This window comes from Chiloscyllium plagiosum, unplaced genomic scaffold (genome assembly GCF_037043375.1).
Source record: "Chiloscyllium plagiosum isolate Xiang-an unplaced genomic scaffold, Cpla_swu_hap1 HiC_scaffold_16, whole genome shotgun sequence".
Classification (NCBI taxonomy): domain Eukaryota; kingdom Metazoa; phylum Chordata; class Chondrichthyes; order Orectolobiformes; family Hemiscylliidae; genus Chiloscyllium; species Chiloscyllium plagiosum.
This window is the reverse complement of record NW_028270154.1, coordinates 35,198,614-35,217,554: the sequence shown is the minus strand read 5'-3', so window position 1 is coordinate 35,217,554 and position 18,941 is coordinate 35,198,614. Positions and strand designations below refer to the sequence as shown.

At 41.4% G+C, this 18,941-nt stretch overlaps 1 protein-coding gene across 8 annotated transcripts in view; it reads right to left on the bottom strand.

Moving 5' to 3' along the window:
* The window catches only part of jade2 (jade family PHD finger 2), a 207,523-nt gene that overhangs the window by 62,143 nt on the left and 126,439 nt on the right, over positions 1-18,941 (bottom strand). For all 8 annotated transcript variants that reach the window (XM_087995275.1, XM_087995282.1, XM_087995276.1 and 5 more), the window contains one exon: positions 18,008-18,526. In XM_087995275.1, the coding sequence (XP_087851401.1) occupies positions 18,008-18,526 (519 nt within the window). The remainder of the gene's footprint in view (positions 1-18,007; positions 18,527-18,941) is intronic.

Genomic DNA, 18,941 nt, shown 5'->3' with positions numbered 1-18,941 from the left:
CATATTGGTAACTAGGTAAAGCATTTGAATTTATGTTGTGACCAGAGGAGAAGATGAACTAGTGCATTTCCGAAACCTCAATCGCAACAATTTCATTTTATTCGTTCATGGGACGCGAGCTGGCCACATTTATTGCTTGTCCCTAGTTGCCCTTGACAAGGTGGTAGTGATGTGCAAACTCTGTTCATCAGTGGTACCAATCAGAAAGAAAAATGTAATTTGCATGGTCAGTTTTAAAAGATGGTGATAAATCTGGTGAACAGGGCTGAGTCTTAAAGGAGATAGTATCAGACGATAGTGGTTGGTGCCACGATCCATAAACTCTGGTGGCTAGTGCTGTAAAATCACCAGGCTGTTACTTGTATGTTTCTGCAGTTGTGAGCTCCGTAGAAATTCACTTTTAAAAGGAAGTTGAAGAACCAGTTAATAGCTGAAAGAATGACACATTCCTTGCACATTATAGGACCATAAGAATTAGAAACAGGAGTAGGCCATTCAGCCCTTACTGCCACTGAATGAGATTTTGCTGACCTACTACCACAACACCATTTTCTTCGACTTTGCCCATAACATGGAGACATCTATTGATCACAGTCTTGACATACCACTATCACTCCACATGATATCAAGAAAAGATTGAAGAGAGTGGGTTCTGCAAAGGTTAGAGGACCTCACAACATTCTGGCAATAGTACTGAGGACTTGTGCTTCAGAACTTACCACACCCCTAATCAAACTGTTCCATTATAGCTACAACACTGGCATCTACCCATGTGCAAAACTGCCAGGTGACAGGGAGTAGTGATGGCTTAGTCGTATTATCACTAGACTATTAATCCAGAGATGGTGCGTGTATGGAAAGAGATGCCAGAGGAAGTGGTGGAGGTTGGTACAATTACAAAATTTAAATGTGAATATGAAAGGTTTAGAGGGATATGGGCCAAATGCTGGCAAATGGGACGGGATTAGTCAGGATATCTGGTCAGCATCAATGTGTTGGACAGAAGGGTCTGTTTCCATGCTGTACATCTCTATGACTCCATGACCCAGTTAATGTTCGAGGGACCCGAATTTGAATCCTGCAGGTGGGGAATTTGAGTTAAAAAAGAGAATCTGGATTTAAAAGATGGCCATGACGCTACTGCCAATTATTGGGGAAAAGAAAATGTGATTCACTAATGCTCTTTAGGGAAGGAAACTGCTGTTGTTACATGGTCTAACCGACTTGTCTTCCCAGACTCAAAGCAAGGTGGTTGATTCTTAAGTGTCCTCTGGGCAATAAATGCTCACCTAGCCAGTAACTCTAAATCCTGTGAATAATTTTTTTCAAAAATGGCCTGGACACAACAAGGAGGACAACTTCAACCTAGCTAATTTTCAGCACATTCAGTCTACTCTCAAGAATCAGCCAAGTGATAGAAAGTTTCACCAACAGTGTTATTGACAGTCAGTTCAGGTTCTGCCAGAAGTTTGGGTTCCTGACTTCACTTATAGCAGTGGTTCAAACATATAGACAAGAAAAGTTGAATTCCAGAGAGAAGGGAAATGTGACTGCCCTTAACCGAAAGTGACACCAAACTGGACTCAATGAGGAATCAGGGACAAAGCTCTCTGCTGGCTGGAGTCACACCTAGCACTAAGGAACATGGTTGTGGTGGTTGAAGGTCAATCATCTCAGCTCCAGGACATCTCCCATACGAGTTCTTCAGGGTAGGGTCTTTGGCTCAACCATCTTCAACCGCTTCACCAGTGACCTTCCTTCCATATAAAGTCAGAAGGAAGGTTGTTTGCTAGTGATTGCAAAATGTTCAGCAGCATTCATGACTGCTCAGACACTGAAGCAGTCTATGTCCAAATACCCATGGGCAATGAGAAAAGAAAATCTAGCCATTGCTCCTTTATATCCAATGGCACCATCATCACAAAATACTGCAGTATCAACATTCTGGAGGTTACCACCAATCAGAGACTGAACTGTTTATGTAAGTACTGTGGCCAAAAGTACAGACCAGAGTCAAAGTCCTGGACCTTCCTCCCTAACAACATTATGAGTCTAGCTACACCAAATGGATTGTAGCAATTCAAGAAGGCAGCTCCCCATCACTATCTTAAGGGCTGTTAGGAATGGCAATAAATGCTGGCCCACATCCCATGAGTAACTAAAAAAAATTGAGCCCCACAGACCTCTGCAACAGAGAATTCCAAAGATTTGCTGCACTCAAACTGAAGAAATTCCTCCTGATTTCAGTCCTAAATTTGCTCCTTATTTTGAGACTGTGTCTCCTAGTTCCAGACATTTCGGCCATAGGAAATATCCTTTCTACTTCAGATAGGTGAAGAATTTTACTGGAAACAATGTAAGAATTGAATGGACTTGAATGAGATCACCTTCCATTCTCCTAAACCCCAGAGAATATAGGGGAGGGGATAGCATAGTGGTAATCCAGAAACATAGTAATGTTCTGGGGACCAGAGTTCAAATCCCAGCACAGCAGAGTTTGAATTTTAAAAAAATCTGGAATTGAGAGTCTACCGATAACCATAACTCCATTGAAAAAATCTATCTGGTTCACATTCAGGGAAGGAAACTGCCATCCTTACCTTCTCTGGCATACATGTGACTCCAAACCCATGGATATGTGGTTTACTCTTAATTGCCACATGTAAATTGGTATAGGGGAAGTAAAATTAATGAGGTAAATGCATGGGTCAAAAATTGATGTGGGAGAAAGAGGTTCCAAATCATGGAGACTGGCACAAATACTGATTGGGGAAGGACAGAACTGTTCCATTGGGATGGGCTTCATTTCAATCATGCTGGGACCTGTGTCCTGGTAAATAGTATTACTGGGGTTGTAGATAGGGTTTTAAATTAATCACTGGGTGGGGAGTTATGGTTTCAATTGAAGGGATGCTTAAAAAGCCAGAAAGAAATGAGAAAGTAGAGGTGCAAGTGACAGAAAGGGGTAGAAAATCTATGTAGAAAAATGCAGCACAAATTAGAAGCACAGAGTAATAACGCTAAAAAAAAATCAACGTTTAAGTCTTCATCTGAGCACACATATGTATCTACTAGAGAAGGGCAAAACTTGACCTGCACTTGGGAAATAAGGCAGGGCAGGTGGCTGAGGTGTCAGTGGGAGAGCACTTTGGGACCAGTAACCATTATTCTATTAGTGTTAAAATAGTGGTGGAAAAGGATAGACCAAATCTAAAAGTTGAAGTTTTAAATTGGAGAAAGGCCAATTTTGACTATATTAGGCAAGTACTTTCAAAAGCTGATTGGGGGCAGATGGAAAATGGGAAACCTTCGGAAATGAGATAATGTGAGTTCAGAGACAATGTATTCCTGTCAGGGTGAAAGGAAAGGCTGGTAGATGTAGGAAATGCTGGATGACAAAAGAAATTGAGCGTTTGGTTAAGAAAAAGAAGGAAGCATATGTCAGATATAGACAAAATAGATCGAATGAATCCTTAGGAGAGTATAAAGGCAGTAGGAGTATGCTGAAGAGGGAAATCAGGAGGGCAAAAAGGGGACATGAAATAGATTTGGCAAATAGAGTTAAGAAGAAACCAAAGGGCTTTTACAAGTACATTAAGGACAAAAGGGTAACGAGGGAGAGAATAGGGCCGATTCCTGAAGAAGGGCTTATGCCCGAAACATCGATTCTCCTGTTCCCTGGATGCTGCCTGACCTGCTGCGCTTTTCCAGCAACACATTTTCAGCCAGTCAAAAATCAGCAAGGCGGCCTTTGTGTGGAGCCGCAGGGGATGGGGAGATACTAAATTAGTATTTTGCATCAGTGTTTACGGTGGAAAAAGACATGGAAGATATAGAATGTAGGGAAATAGATGGTGACATGTTGCAAAATGTCCATATTACAGAGGAGGAAGTGCTGGATGTCTTGAAATGCATAAAAATGGATAAATCCCCAAGACCTGATCAGGTGTACCCAAGAACTCTGTGGGAAGCTAGAGAAGTGATTGCTGGGCCTCTTGCTGAGATATTTGTATCATCGATGTCACAGGTGAGGTGCCGGAAGGCTAGAGGTTGGCTAACGTGGTGCCACTGTTTAAGAAGGGTGATTAGGACAAGCCAGGGAACTATAGACCAGTGAGCCTGACCTCGGTAGTGGGCAAATTGTTGGAGGGAATCCTGAGGGACAGGATATACATGTATTTGGAAAGGCAAGGACTGATTAGGGATAGTCAACATGGCTTTGTGTGTGGGAGATCATGTCTCACAAATTTGATTGAGTTTTTTCAATAAGTAACAAACAGGATTGTTAAGGGCAGAGTGGTGGACGTGATCTATATGGACTTCAGTAAGGCTTTCAACAAGGTTCCCCATGGGAGACTGGTGAGCAAGGTTAGATCTCACAGAACACAGTAAGAACTAGCCATTTGGATACAGAACTGGCTCAAAGGTAGAAGACAGAGTGTGGTGGTGGAGGGTTGGTTTTCAGACTAGAGGCCTGTAACCAGTGGAGTGCCACAAGGATCCGTGCTGGGTCCTCTACTTTTCGTCATTCATATAAATGATTTGGATGGGAGCATAAGAGGTACAGTTGGTAAAATTGCAGGTGACAACAAAATTGGAGGTGTAGTGGGCAGTGAAGAAGTTTACCTCAGATTACGATGGGATCTTGATTAGATGGGCCAGTGGGCTGAGAAGTGGCAGATGGAGTTTAATTCAGATAAATGTGAGGTGCTGCATTTTGGGAAAGCAAATCTTAGCAGGACTTATACTCTTAATGGTAAGGTCATAGGGAGTGATGCTGAACAAAGAGACCTTGGATTGCAGGTTCATAGCTCCTTGAAAGTGGAGTTGCAGGTAGATAGGATAGTGAAGAAGGCGTTTAGTATGCTTTCCTTTATTGATCAGAGTATTGAGTACAGGAGTTGGAAGGTTATGTTGCAGCTGTAGAGGACATTGGTTAGGCCATTGTTGGAATATTGCGTGCAATTCTGATCTCTTTTCTATCGGAAGGATATTGTGAAACTTGAAAGGGTTCAGAAAAGATTTACAAGGATGTTGCCAGGGTTGGAGGATTTGAAATATAGGAAGAGATTGAAAAGGCTGGAGCTGATTCTGCAGCTTCGGAGACTGAGGGGTGACCTGATAGAGGTTTATAAAATCATGAGGGGCATGGATAGGATAAATAGACAAAGTATTTTCCCTGGGGTGGGGTACTCCAGAACTAGAGGGCATAGATTTAGGGTGAGAGGTGAAAGATATAAAAGAGACCTTAGGGCAACGTTTTCACGTAGAGGGTCGTACGTGTATGGAATGAGCTGCCAGAGGAAGTGGTGGAGGCTAGTACAATTGCAACATTTAAAAGGCATCTGGATGGGAATATGAATAGGAAGGGTTTGGAGGGATATGGGGCGGGTGCTGGCACTAGATTAGGTTGGGATATCTGGTCGGCATGGACGAGTTGGACCAAAGTGTCTGTTTTCATGCTATGTGACCCTATTTGTAATAGGGGAGATGAGGTGATGCCACAAACAGAAATAAATAAATATGATTAGACAGCTAATATAGAGACATAGTTACAGGGTGGCCAAAACTGGGAATTCAATACTCATGGGAATTGCTTGCCACTTCAATACACCACCTTGTTCCCTGGCCAACATCTCTGTCTCAGGCTTGCTGCAGTGCTTCAGCAAAACTCAGTGCAAGCTAGAAGAACAGCACCTCATTTTCTGCTTGGGAAATTGACAGTGTTGTGAACTCAATATCACGTTCAACAATTTTAGGGCTTGATATACCTTCTGCCATGTCCTTACCCCAACCCCCACACACCAGGCTTTGTTATCAATACCCATTGTGAGCCACTAATAGTCCCAATTAGCAGCCATTAATTTTCTCAGGCTGACCATTATCCACTCCTTTGTCTGTCCAACTGTTCTTCTCTCTCTTTGGGCTCTACCTCTTACCTATCGTTTACTCCTTACCCTCCACCATAAATAACAACTTTTTCCCAGCTGCCACCTGATCTGAGAAAGGATCACTGGACCCCAAAACGTTAACTCTGATTTCTCTCTACAAATGCCCTGGAATGCCCTGCCAGTAACAGTGGTGGACTCTCCCTCTTTATGGGCATTTAAGAGGGCATTGGATAGGTATATGGAGGATAGTGGGTTAGTGTAGTTTAGGTGGGCTTGGATCGGCGCAACATCGAGGGCCCAAGGGCCTGTACTGCGCTGTATTCTTCTATGTTCTATGTTCTATGCTGCCAGACCTTCTGAGATTTTCCAGCAACACTCATACTCTGGATGTTCAAGTGTCGGCAATAAGGGAAAGAAGATGGGGTAGCTTTGTTAATAAAGGATATTTGGTACAATGATGAGTATTGATAAAATGCAAGAGATCGTGACATGGAATCAGTTTGGATGGAAGCAAGAAATGCAAGGGAAGGAAGTCCACAGTGGGAGTCATCTATAGGCCTCCATTCAGTTGCATCATTGTAGGGCAAAGTATAAATTGGCCAATGACGGAGGCACATGAGAAAGGCACTACAATTGTCATGGACAAATCAGATGGGCAAGGGTGATGTTGAAAATGAAACTCTAGAATTCATCAAGGATTGCTTCATAAGACATATGTTACAGAACTCACCCAGGTACAGACTAATTTAGATCTGGCAAGTTGTAAGATTAATTCGAGATCTCAAGGGGGTAACAATTGCAACATAGTAGAATTTCAAATTCAGTTTGAGGAATGCAGAGCTACGAAGGAGAAGTTGTCCAAAGTGGGCTGGGAAAATAGACTAATGGGAAAGGCAGTGGTTGAGCAATGGTAGAAAATTAAGCAGATATTTCAAAAAGGTCAGCAAAAGTTTATTTTGGTCAAAAAGGGTTAAGTGAGAAAGATGAAGCGCCCATGGTTAACAAAGGTAATCAAGGAGAGTATCCAATCAAAAACTTAGCCATATGCAGTGGTGAAAGCTAATGGCTATATCAGAGGATTCTGAATTTCTTTTCAGGAACAAGCAGTAGTTAATTAAAAAGCTTATAAAGAGGGAGAAAATTGGTAATGAAAGTAAATTGGCAAAAAATCTAAAATCAAACACCAAGAATCTCTATAGGTTTATTAAAAAAAAGTAGCTAAACTAAGTATGGGACCCTTGGATGATTTGGGTGAGGAACTTACACCAAGAAACAGGGAAATGGCAGATAATTTAAATCATAATTTTGCAACAATCTTCATAGTGGAAAATGTTTACATCCAAAGATATCAGATAAGCAAGGTGTTCATGGGCAGAATGAGCTTGTTACAGTTTCTGTCATGAAGGACAAAGTATTTGACAGTTTAATAAGACTAAAAGCATACAAGTTGCTAGGACCTGATGGCCTGCATCCAAGACTTTAAAAGAAGTTGCTACTGAGAAACTGGAGGGCATTAGTTGGAATAAGACCATAAGAAACAGGGAAAGGCCATTTAGCTAATCGAACCTGCTCCGCTCTTCAATAGGATCATGGCTGATTTGACATTCCTCACGTCAACTTTCTTCCTCTTTTAGGATGTAGGTTTGCTTGTTGAGCTGTAGGTTTGATATCCAGACATTTCATTACCTGGCTAGGTAAAATCATCAGTGGCGACCTCCAATTGAAGCGAAGCTGTTGTCTCCTGCTTTCTATTTATATCTTTCTCCTGGATGGTGTTCTTGGAGTTTGTGGTAATGTCATTTCCTGTTCGTTTTCTGAGGGGTTGATAGATGGCATCTAGATCTATGTGTTTGTTTATGGTATTGTGGTTGGAGTGCCAGGCCTCTAGGAATTCTCTGGCATGTCTTTGCTTAGCCTGTCCCAGGATAGATGTGTTGTCCCAGTCGAAATGGTGGTTTCTTTCATCTGTGTGTAGGGCTATGAGGGAGAGAGGGTCGTGTCTTTTTTGTGGCTAGCTGGTGTTCATGTATCCTATGTAGTGTTTGTGGCAGTCCTTGCATGGAATTTTGTAGATGACGTTGATTTTGTCCATGGGTTGTACTGGGTCTTTTAAGTTTGTTAATTTTTTGTTTGAGTGTGTTGGTGGGTTTGTGTGCTACTAAGATTCCAAAGGGTCTTAGTAGTCTGGCTGTCATTTCTGAAACTTCTTTGATGTATGGTAAAGTGGTTAGGGTTTCTGGCTGTGTTTGGTCTGCTTGTCATGGTTTGTTCTTGAGGAATCTGCGCACTGTGTTATTTGAGTATCCGTTTTTCTTGAATGCGTTGTATAGGTGGTTCTCCTCTGTTTTCCGAAGTTTGTCTGTGCTGCAGTGTGTGGTGGCTCATTGGAGTAGTGTTCTGATACAGCTTATTTGTGTGTGTTGGGATGGTTGCTGGTGTAGTTAAGTATTTGGTCAGTGTTTGTCAATTTTCCATATATGCAGGTTTGTAGTTCTCCTTTGTCCTTTCTTTCGACTGTGACGTCCAGGAATGCGAGTTTGTTGTCGGTTTCTTCCTCCTTGGTGAACTTTATGCCTGTGAGGGTGTTGTTGATGATGTTAAATGTCTCTTCTATCTTGTTTCGTTTTGTGGTGATAAAGGTGTCATCTATGTAGCGGACCCAGATTTTTGGTTTGATGGTTGATAGGGCTGTTTGTTCTTGTCTTTGCATTACTGCTTCTTCCTCTTTCCCTGCAATCCTTGATTCCCCTCCTGGTCAAGAATCTATTTATCTTAGTCTTAAATTTACACAAGAACTCTAACCCCACTGCTCTCTGTGGCAAGGAGCTCCAAGGACTCACAACCATTTGAAGAAAAGAAATTTGATTTGATGATGATGATATGATTATTGTCACGTGTACCTAAGTACAGTGAAAAGCTTTGTTGGAGCAGTACAGGCAGATCATAGTAAGCAAGAAAATACAGATCACTTGGTGAAAACAATACTTGGACAGAGTGAGGCTACACGTTAGACTGCACAGGACAGGTGCAAGACAAGAACTACATTAACAAGATCAACAATATTTGAAGTGAGAGAGTCCATTCATCAGCCTAAAAACCACCGGGAAGAAGCTGTTCTTGAACGTTCTGCTGCGTGTTCAAACTTCTGTATCTTCTGCCTAACTGAAGAGGTTGTAGGAGAGCATTACCAGGGTTGAATGGATCTTTGATGACGTTGGCAGCCTTTTGTGGCAAGAAAGATGTAAATGCAGTCCATGGATGGGAGGTTCAATTCTGTGATGGTCTGGGTTGTGCACACAACCTTCTGTAGTTTCTTACGGTCCTGGGCAGAGCTGTTGCCATACAGGACTGTTTTGCACCGGGACATTTGGCTTTCTATGGTGCATTTGTAAACGTTGGTGAGGGTTCTTATGGACATGCCAAAGTTCCTGAGCTGCACGAGGAAGAAGAGGCACATGTAGTTGTGCCTTCTTGACTGTTACATCTACGTGGGAAGTCCAGGTTGTTGATTTTCGTCACTCCTAGGAACTTGAAGCTCTCAACCTTCATAACCTCCAATCCATTGACATAGATAAGGGATGTATTCTACTTTCTTTCTAAAGTCAATTATCGGTTCTTTAGTTTTGCTGACATTGAGAGGCATCATCATTGCACCACATCACCAAGCCCTTTATCTCCTTTCTGAATTCTGACTCATCATTGTTTGATATGTGCCCTACCATGGCGGTATTGTCAGCAAATTTGTGGATGGCATTCCTTCAGAATTTAGCTATACAGTTGTGAGTGTACAGGGGGTACCGTAGGGGGCTGAGAATGCACTCAAGGAGGGCTCCATTGTTGACTGCTATCGTGGAGGAGGTGCAGTTTTCTATCTTCACTGATTGCAGTCTGTGGGTCAGGAAGCGGAGGATCCAGTTGTAGAGGGCGATGCCTTGACCTAGGTTTTGGAGTTTTGAGAGCAGTCTGGAGGGGATAGTGGTGTTAAAGGTGGAGTTGTAGTTGATTAGTATTCTGACGTAGGTGACCTTGTTGTCCAGATGTTTCAGAGATGAGTGCAAGGCTGGGGAAATGGCGTCTGTTGTGGACCTGTTACCTCGGTAGGCAAATTTCAGTGGATCAAGGCAGGCTGGGAGGCTAGAGTTGATGTGGGCCATGACCATCCTCTCTAGGCACTTCATGATTATGGCGGTCAGAGCCACTGGGCGATACTCATTAAGGCACATTGCATGTGCTATCTTTGGTACTGGGAATATGGTGGTTCTCTTGAAGCAGTCGAGACTTCAGTTTGTAGGAGGGAGAGGCTGACGATGTCAGTGAATACTTCCGCCAGTTGGTTCATACAGGATCTAAGTGGATGGCTGGATACAGTGTCTAGGCCCATCGCTTTTTTCGGGTTTACTCTCGGGAAGTTGATCTGATGTCTACAGCCGTGACTGAGGGAACGATTGCATCCAGGCGGTCGGGACAAGTGACACTGTGCTGCTGGCATTCTGCTCGAACCGAGCATAGAAGGCATTGAGCGCATCGGGGAGGGACGTATCTTTGTCCACCATCTCACTCTGCTTCCTTCTGTACCCTGTTATGTTGTTCAGGCATAGCTACAGGTGGCAGGAGTCCTTATGGTTGGTTTGGGTCTCTAACTTGTTCTGGTTCTGTCGCTTGGGCACTGTCTCAGTCTTAAACTGGCAGCCCTTTATTCTGAGAGTATGATCACTCGTCCTAGATGCTCCCATAATGGGAAACAACCTCTCAGCATTTGCCCTGTTAAGCCCCTTAAGAATCCTAAATGTATCAATGAGATCACCTCTCATTCTTCTAAATTCCAGCGAGAAAAGTCTCAACGTGTTTTGCCGTTGCTCATAACACAATCCCCCTTCAGCAGGGATCATCCTAGTGAATGTTCTCTGAATGGCCTCCAATGAAATGACATCTTTCCTTAAATATGGGGACCAAAACTATTCACAGTAATCCAGATGTTGGCTGACCAGCATCATGTACAGCTGCAGTAAGACTTCCCTACTCTTACATCCCTTGAAATAAGGGCCAACATTCTAGAACTCCAGAATATTTCAGAATTTCAGGTGCTTTCCAGTGGCTTGGAAAAGTGCTAATGTGCCACCCACCTGTTCAAGAAAGGAGGGAGACACAAATCAGGAAACTATGGGCCTGTTAGCCTAACATCAAATGTCATTGGGAAAATGCTACAGTCCACACATAGGGAAGAAAAATCAGGGCATTTAAAAAAAGCTTAACAGAATTAAACAGAGTTAACATGATTTTCTGAAAGGGAAATTATGTTTGACAAATTTGCTAGAGTTCTTTGAGGAGATAACAAACACAGTTGCTAAAAGAGAACTGGTAGATGTGCATTTGCATTTTCAGTTGGCATTCAATAATGTACAACATAAAGTTTACTCCACAGTTGAGGGGTTCACAGTATTGGGGGTAAAATATTAGTATGGACTGGTTAACACACAGAAGACAGAGTTGAGATTAATTGGTCGTTTTCAGTTCAGAAAGTTGAGACAAGTGAAGTGCTAAAAGGAACAGTCCCATGGCCTCAATTATTCCCCAACTATATTCATGACATATTAATTCAGAACATAAACTTGCTTATAATACAAAACACACAGGGAGGGAATGTTATGATGAGGACACAGGAATTTACAAGAGGATATAAGTTGGTCAAGTGAATCAGTAAAAACTTGGCAGATAGAATTTAATGTAGTAAAATGTGAGGTCAGGCACTATAATAGGAAGAGTTGAAATTGATTCCTGATGAAGGGCTCTTGCCCAAAATGTCGATTCTCCTGCTCCTCGGATGCTGCCTGACCTGCTGTGCTTTTTCAGCACCACACTCTTGACTCTGATCTCCAGCATCTGCAGGCCCCACTTTCGCCAGATTGAAAGACAGACTGCTATTTAAATGTAGAGAGAGAGACATCAAAGAATGCAATGCAGAGTGACCTGGGTGTTCTTGTGCATGAAACACAAAAAGGTCAGGTGCACCAAGTAATTAAGTAATCAAATGGCATGTTGGCCTTTATTGCTTGGGGATTGGAGTTTTAAAATAGGGAAATCTTGTCACAAATGTATAGAGGTTGGTGAGGTAGCACTTGCAGTACTATGTATGGTTTGGTCCCCATATTTAAAAAGCACTACACTGGCATTGGAAACCACTCAAAACCGACTCACTCGGCTGATTCCAGGGATGAAGAAGTTGATTTTTCAAGAACCGCTAACCAGGTTGGATTTATTCATTACAGTTTAGAAGAATGAGTGACCTTCTTGACACATACAAGATTCTGAGGGAACAAGGTAGATGTTGAGAATATAATTCCATTAATGGGGAACTTTGAATCAGGGAACATAGTTGCAGAAAAAGGGGACATTCATTTAAAACTTAGATATCAAGGAATTTCTTCACCTTGAGGCCAATGAATGTCTGAATTCTGTACGCCAGAGAATTGTGGAGGCAGGATCACTGCAAGTATTTAAAGTGGAGGTAGTTAGGTTTTTGCAATATCAGGGATTACTGAGCTGACATCTGCAGCAGGTCAGCCATGATCTTGCTGAATGGTGGGACAGACATGAGGCCCAAATGTGCTACTCTTATGTTCTTTATTACAAATGCTAAAATTTTCTCAATTTTTTTCTCCTCCTTTCTTCAATACTGGGGTTACATTTGTCAACTTCCAATTTTCGAGGACCATTCCAGTACCTAAAGAATTTTGAAAGATGATCACCATCTATTATCTCGACAGCCATATGAACAATCTGGGATCTAGATCATCAGGCCCAAGGGAATTATGTACTTCAAGTCCCATTATTTTCTTCCACTGTTTTTTAAACTAATGTTAATATCTTGCAATTTCTTGATTATATTGGTTCTCAGATTCTCTGTTGTTTTTGTTTAGTATTTCCTCCATGAAAACAGATACAAAGCATTTATTTAATTTTGCTGCCATTTCATTCGTCTCCATTACAAAACTGCATGATGCTGCATGAATTGGACTCATACTTGTTTTTGCTAACCCTTTCATTTTACACACCGATTGCAGCTTTAATAATTGGGTTATGTATTTCTCGCTTCTTACTCTCATTTTGCCTTTGTTACTCTTTTCTTTGGCTTTCCTCTGCAGAATTCTAAACACCTCCCAATTTTCAGTTTTAATTCTTTTTTGGAAACTTAATAGGCCTTCACCTTTGATCTATTATGCTTCCAATTTCTTCTGCTAGCCGTGGCTGAGGTATGAATGGAACAGCTTCTTTCCATCTTCTGCCCGGCCCGCTTATGACTTTGAAAGCCTCGATCAAGTCTCCTCTCAGCCTTCTGCTCACAGAGGCTAGTCCCAACATCTTCAATCTCTCCTCTCAAATGAAGTTTCTCTTTCTTGGAACTATTCAAGTAAATTTTCTCTGTGCCCTCTCCAATGCATTCACATCTTCTGTCCAATGTGGCACTGAACTGTACACAATACTCCAGCTGAGGTCTAATAAGTGTCTTACACAAGTAAAAATATCACCTCCTTGCTCTTGTACTCTATATCCCTAAAATCAAAGCTGAGGACACTATAATTTATTAACTACTTTCTCCACCTGGCCTGCCACCCTCGATGATCTGTACACCCATACACGGAGTTAAAAATCACACAACACCAGGTTATAGTCCAACAGGTTGAATTGGAAGCACTAGCTTTCGAAGCGCCGCTCCTTCATCAGTTGGTTGTGGAGTACACAATTTATAGCAAAAATGATGAAGGAGCAGCGCTTCGAAAGCTAGTGCTTCCAATTAAACCTGTTGGACTATAACCTGGTGTTGTGTCATTTTTAACTTTGTACACCCCAGTCCAACACCGGCATCTCCAAATCATCCCACACACGAAGGTCTCTTCTTCTGCACTCCCTTTAGAATTGTATCCCCTATTTTATATTGTGTTACAATAACCTTCCTACCAAAGTTCACCAGCTCAAACGTTAACCTCATCTGACACCCATCCTTCCACTCAACAATGCCCTTTTGGATCAGGATTCAATTACCAAACAATCAGCACTCTCTTCCCATGGAGTATAAATGTCAGGTTTCTTTTTGCATTGGTATTTCAAATTGTCCTGATGAGTGCAAGACAAAAAGCTTTGACAAAATGTGTATAGTACTTAAATTCTATATGATCAAATGACTATATATTACTCTGCATCCAGGTAAGCTCAGGAACAAACCAGTTTCTGACAAAAGTCACTAAATGCTCAGCCCAAGTTTAGTGTATTATGGCTTGTTGAGTATAATTACTTTTACTATCGTTTGAAAACTGAAGCAGAATTTCCTCAGTATTTTACAACAAGAATTAAGCAAAGCTGTACTCACAGCTGAACCCCACTAGCAGCAGAAGTAGCTGAAGAGTTGTAGCTCTAAGCAATGGAAATCCATCTCAAATCAATGTATTTTTTTAAAATGATGACTTGCATGACTTAATTTTGTAATGAGAAATATGATCTTGTCACACAAACAGCAGATACAAATTTCACCTAATGTGCTTAACGCTGGCATCTTATGTGACTATGACAAAGGTTCCTGGCCTTATGAGCAATTCTGCACCCATCTTGACCAGTCTGCAAGCCTCAAACCATTGACCTGACCACATTCTTTCAAGATCTCTCACTTTCAGCTCACTGGGTGAGACAATACTCACCTACTTTTATTTTATCCATCTCACCATACCAAGAGCATCACTCGCATAGCTTCTCATTTTGCTCCAAGATAGTTACCTCTGGTACTCCTAAGATTCTCCCTCCTATTGCTCATCAATATGTTGCCTCTCAGCGATATTAACTGGAAGCAAAGCACTAATTTTCATGTGGACACTAGCAACATTCAACTCCACCTCATCGTCACCACTCAATTTCTCAACTCACGCTAAATTTCCAGACTGCTTCTCCAACACACAGTACTGGATAGAAAAAAATCTCCCACAACTAGTCATTGGGAAAAGTGAAGTCATTTTCTCCTGTTTGTGAGCTTGGTGTCATATTTGAGATGAGCTTCAGATTACCATCACTAATATCACCTCTCTCTACATCCTCAAGATCACCCAATGTCACCCTTCTCTCTGACGTTGAAACAATAATGGATGCACTTGTTACCTCTGGACCTGACTATCCCAAGGCATTCCGGTCTGGCCTTACACATTTTGTTCTCTGTAAACTTGAAGTCACATGCAGCCAATGTCCTAACTTGCACCAAGTCCCGATCACCTATCACACTTGTTCTTGCAAATCTGCATTGTTTCAAGGTCAAGCATCCTTGTTTACAAATCCTTCATGACCTCTATCTTCCCTATCTTGAATCTCCAGCCCGACAACACCTCAGGCTATCCACACATTTACTTTTGGCCTCTTGAGCATCCCATATTTTAACTGCTTCATGATTGATGACTGGAATTCTATCAATGGAGTTTCTGGAATTCTATCAATGATTCAATACCTCTTTTCTCTCCTTTAAGCTCCAAAATCACCTTATGGTGGCTACCTAACTTTACCTTTTAACACTCCTGTGAAGCAGCTTAAGGCATAGTATAAATATTAGGTTTTGTTGGAATGAGACAAGAAGTAAAAACTTATTTTGTCTTGCACATATCAGGAACTAGGATATAAGAAACAGCCTTGATAAAACAGACACAGAATTATACAACATTAGAAGAGGGTATTGGTTGAGTCATAGTTAGCGTGAGGGAAATTAGATAGTTTGCTAGTTCATAAATTTCCAGAGAGTCTTATTATGTTGTTGATATCTTAACTTAGCCTTTTTGTACCTTTGTTTCAGGTATATAAGTACGTTATTGATATCAACAACATAATTAGACTCACAGGCAAGAACAAGCAAGTAGTAAGTTGTTACTGTAGTAACGCATGTAGCTCTAGCTACAGAAAAACAGCAGCTAAACAATTTTGTTGCCTGCACATGGAATCCTCATCACACCTCGCAGTATGTTGCTAAATTAACCTCAACATTGGACTGTTGGAGATGCGTTTTGAAAATTGGCTCAAGACTGCTTAACTCATTTCAGATAGAACTACACTATCCATAGGGAAGGAAGGTTTTTGTTCAATTGGCCTGATTCAATTTCAAACACTTGCCCAGGTATGAAGGCGAAATGCAGTCTCACAAATTACTTCCCACTTCAAGGTCCTGCAGTTGATTGCCAACCAGTCAAGTACTCATAAATTTGGGTTTGGGGTGCAGTCTACAGTATTAAATGAACAATTAATTTTAATGTGATATTTCAGAGGCTGCTACTGGACTGACCACTGTGGCCTCAGAGAATATTTCAATGCATCGCCATGAGTCCAGAGCTGCACATAATTCAGAATCCACATTTTTTAAACTAATCAACTAAATGAGTTAAATTTAAATTACATCAGCTGCTGCAGTGGGATTTTAACCCACCGCTCCACATTAGCCTAGGCTACTGGATTACTAGTCCAGTGACATTATCACTAGGCTACTGGATTACTAGTGACATTACCACTATACTATCAGTCCCCTGCATTGTTTTTATGATTTAATGGTATATACTCGTGGACAATAATTTCCACAGTAGACAATGAAGTGCTCAGATGTTCCATTGTGTAAACTCTTAATTTGGAATGTGGTAAGACTATGTTGCAAAGTAAAGTTTGTCCCCCTCATCTTAAGTCCAACAAGCTAAATCAAAAGCAAGAGGAGGGCAAAGGGTGGAAGTCACTCACAGTTGTGATAGCCTGTAATAATTTAGTGGCTGGCTGGCAGGACTTGTCATTGGTCGGTTCCTCAATTTGAGGATGGTACCCATTCAGGGTCCTCGGGATATATTATAGGTCTCCACATGACTGCTCAGGCTAATTTTCAACTCTCTGATCTTTAGGTATGTGGGAGATGAAGATCCCATGAGATAGGGGATCCAGAGGGCAGTCGTTGTTGTGCATCATCATTATGGTGGAAACTCAATAGGTTTGATAAAGCTTGATAGATAATTGTTGCCTTTGTGAATGAATGGTAACAGGCATCTCCCAATTATCAATTCAATGCTGCGGCACTTTATGGAGAGTTTCAGGGTGTCTTTGAAGTACTTTCTTTGTCCTGCTCTGGAACACTGGCTATTTAAGGATTGGGTGGAAAGAATCTGATGGGGATAATTTTCAACCAGACGGACACAATGTCCAGTCCATCGAAAAGGACTTGTAAGAGTTTTATCTGGATACTCAAGAGTTGATCTCAAGATGGACTTTGGCATTTGACAGTCTTCCCAATGAACAAAGGATGTGGTGCAGCAACTGATGATGAAATTTATCTAGCATTCTTATAAGTCACAGATGCATAATGACGAATGATAAAACTATAGAGGGTATGTTGTCTTTAAAAGAAGGGTCCAAATAAAAATAATTTGATGACTGTATGATTGCTTGTTAAATAAGAAAGTCTATAATTCAAGAATCAGGAATGAAGAAGCAAAAAAGTTAGGTGTCACTATGATTGTAGGACATAGGGTAGACAAAAGGAACAAAGTATTTTCAGATGGCCATGGGAAGCAGAAACTAGACAATCCTTTTTGAGGAGCCAGAGATTGTTTTACCATACTAACGTGAAAATGACAGAGGAATGGATCATTTCACCAATTCCACATTCACCAGTTTACAACCACAGCTAAAGCGGGGAACTAAGATGATAGCTCTCCCAAAGCACTCTTATATTTCACCTAGTTCACCAATGTGATTGTGCAATTTGTAAGCATGTGTATGAGGCCACTGTATTAGAATAAATCACTTACATTTATGATTAATTTCTATTCAAATTTTGGAACAGGTTCAATTTATTGTACATTAGCGCTCAAAAGCTAGTACTTCCAAATGAACCTGTTGGACTACAACCTGGTGTAGTGTGATTTTTAATTTAGTCTACCCCAGTCCAACACCAGCACACCCACAGGTGAAGTCAGTATTAACCATTGTACTTGTGCATGTTCTTAATGCACAAAAATATCCACACAATAATGTTCAGGATTATAAAATAACATAACCAAGTGATCATTGGCTCTATTGTAGTCTGCGAGAGATGTAGTTAGCTAAGATCTTATACTCACCCTCTCCAAATCTTGTCGAAGATGTGTGAAGAGCCGCAGTCGTCGGTATAAGATGTCCTGTTCTTGCTGGGCGAGATTATCCACTTCATCGGTTTTTGGAGCCAGCAGCGGTTTGTTGAAATTTGACTTTCTCTTGAGTCTCCAGTACTGATAGAAAAAATCCACCAGGACATCAGACACCTGCAGCTGCTGGGCCACATCGGCAGGATTTACTAGTTCATAGAACTCCTCCTCAAGTTGTTGCAGCTTCTGTTTCCTCAGGCTCGCTTTCTCCAGGTCACACTCACTCTGATTCACCTCCACCATCCCTTCAGGGGTTGTGGAGAGCTGCCGTGTATCGTTCAATTTGCTCATGGCTTCGTCCCGTTTGCTGCAGGAATTGGTGATAGTGCTGCTGTGATCCAGGCAATAGGACTTAAACTTGACTTCATCATTCTCTGCAAGAATAGTCCTCATTTCCAAATTATGGTCAAATGCACATGTCACATGGAATGCTGTTATACAGGAAGCCATTGAGCACTAGAAAGAGGAATAAAAGTAAATACTCATCAGTGTAATGATACACTTATTAAGAATACTCCAAAGAGAACATCTATACCTGCACCATTTGATTTAGTTTACGGTTTTCAATTTTACCTCCAAGTTAACCAGCTGACCCCCATTTTTTGATGATGACAGTACAGCTCCAGCATGGGGCAAGTGGTGTTAAGCAGGATTTAAGACTCCAAACCACAAACTATAAGGGAATCAAAAAGCAGTCTTTGTGAGATTTAAATATTTAACTATTGCACCCTTTGATACTAAGATTTGAAGATGATATATGCAAATGGTTTGAAGCTGACAGCTTGCCATTTTAATGAAATGGCAAAAGTAGCTTCAAACAATTGGCATGAACTTGTTCCATCTGTTTTTAATGCTTCTGCATCCAAAGGAT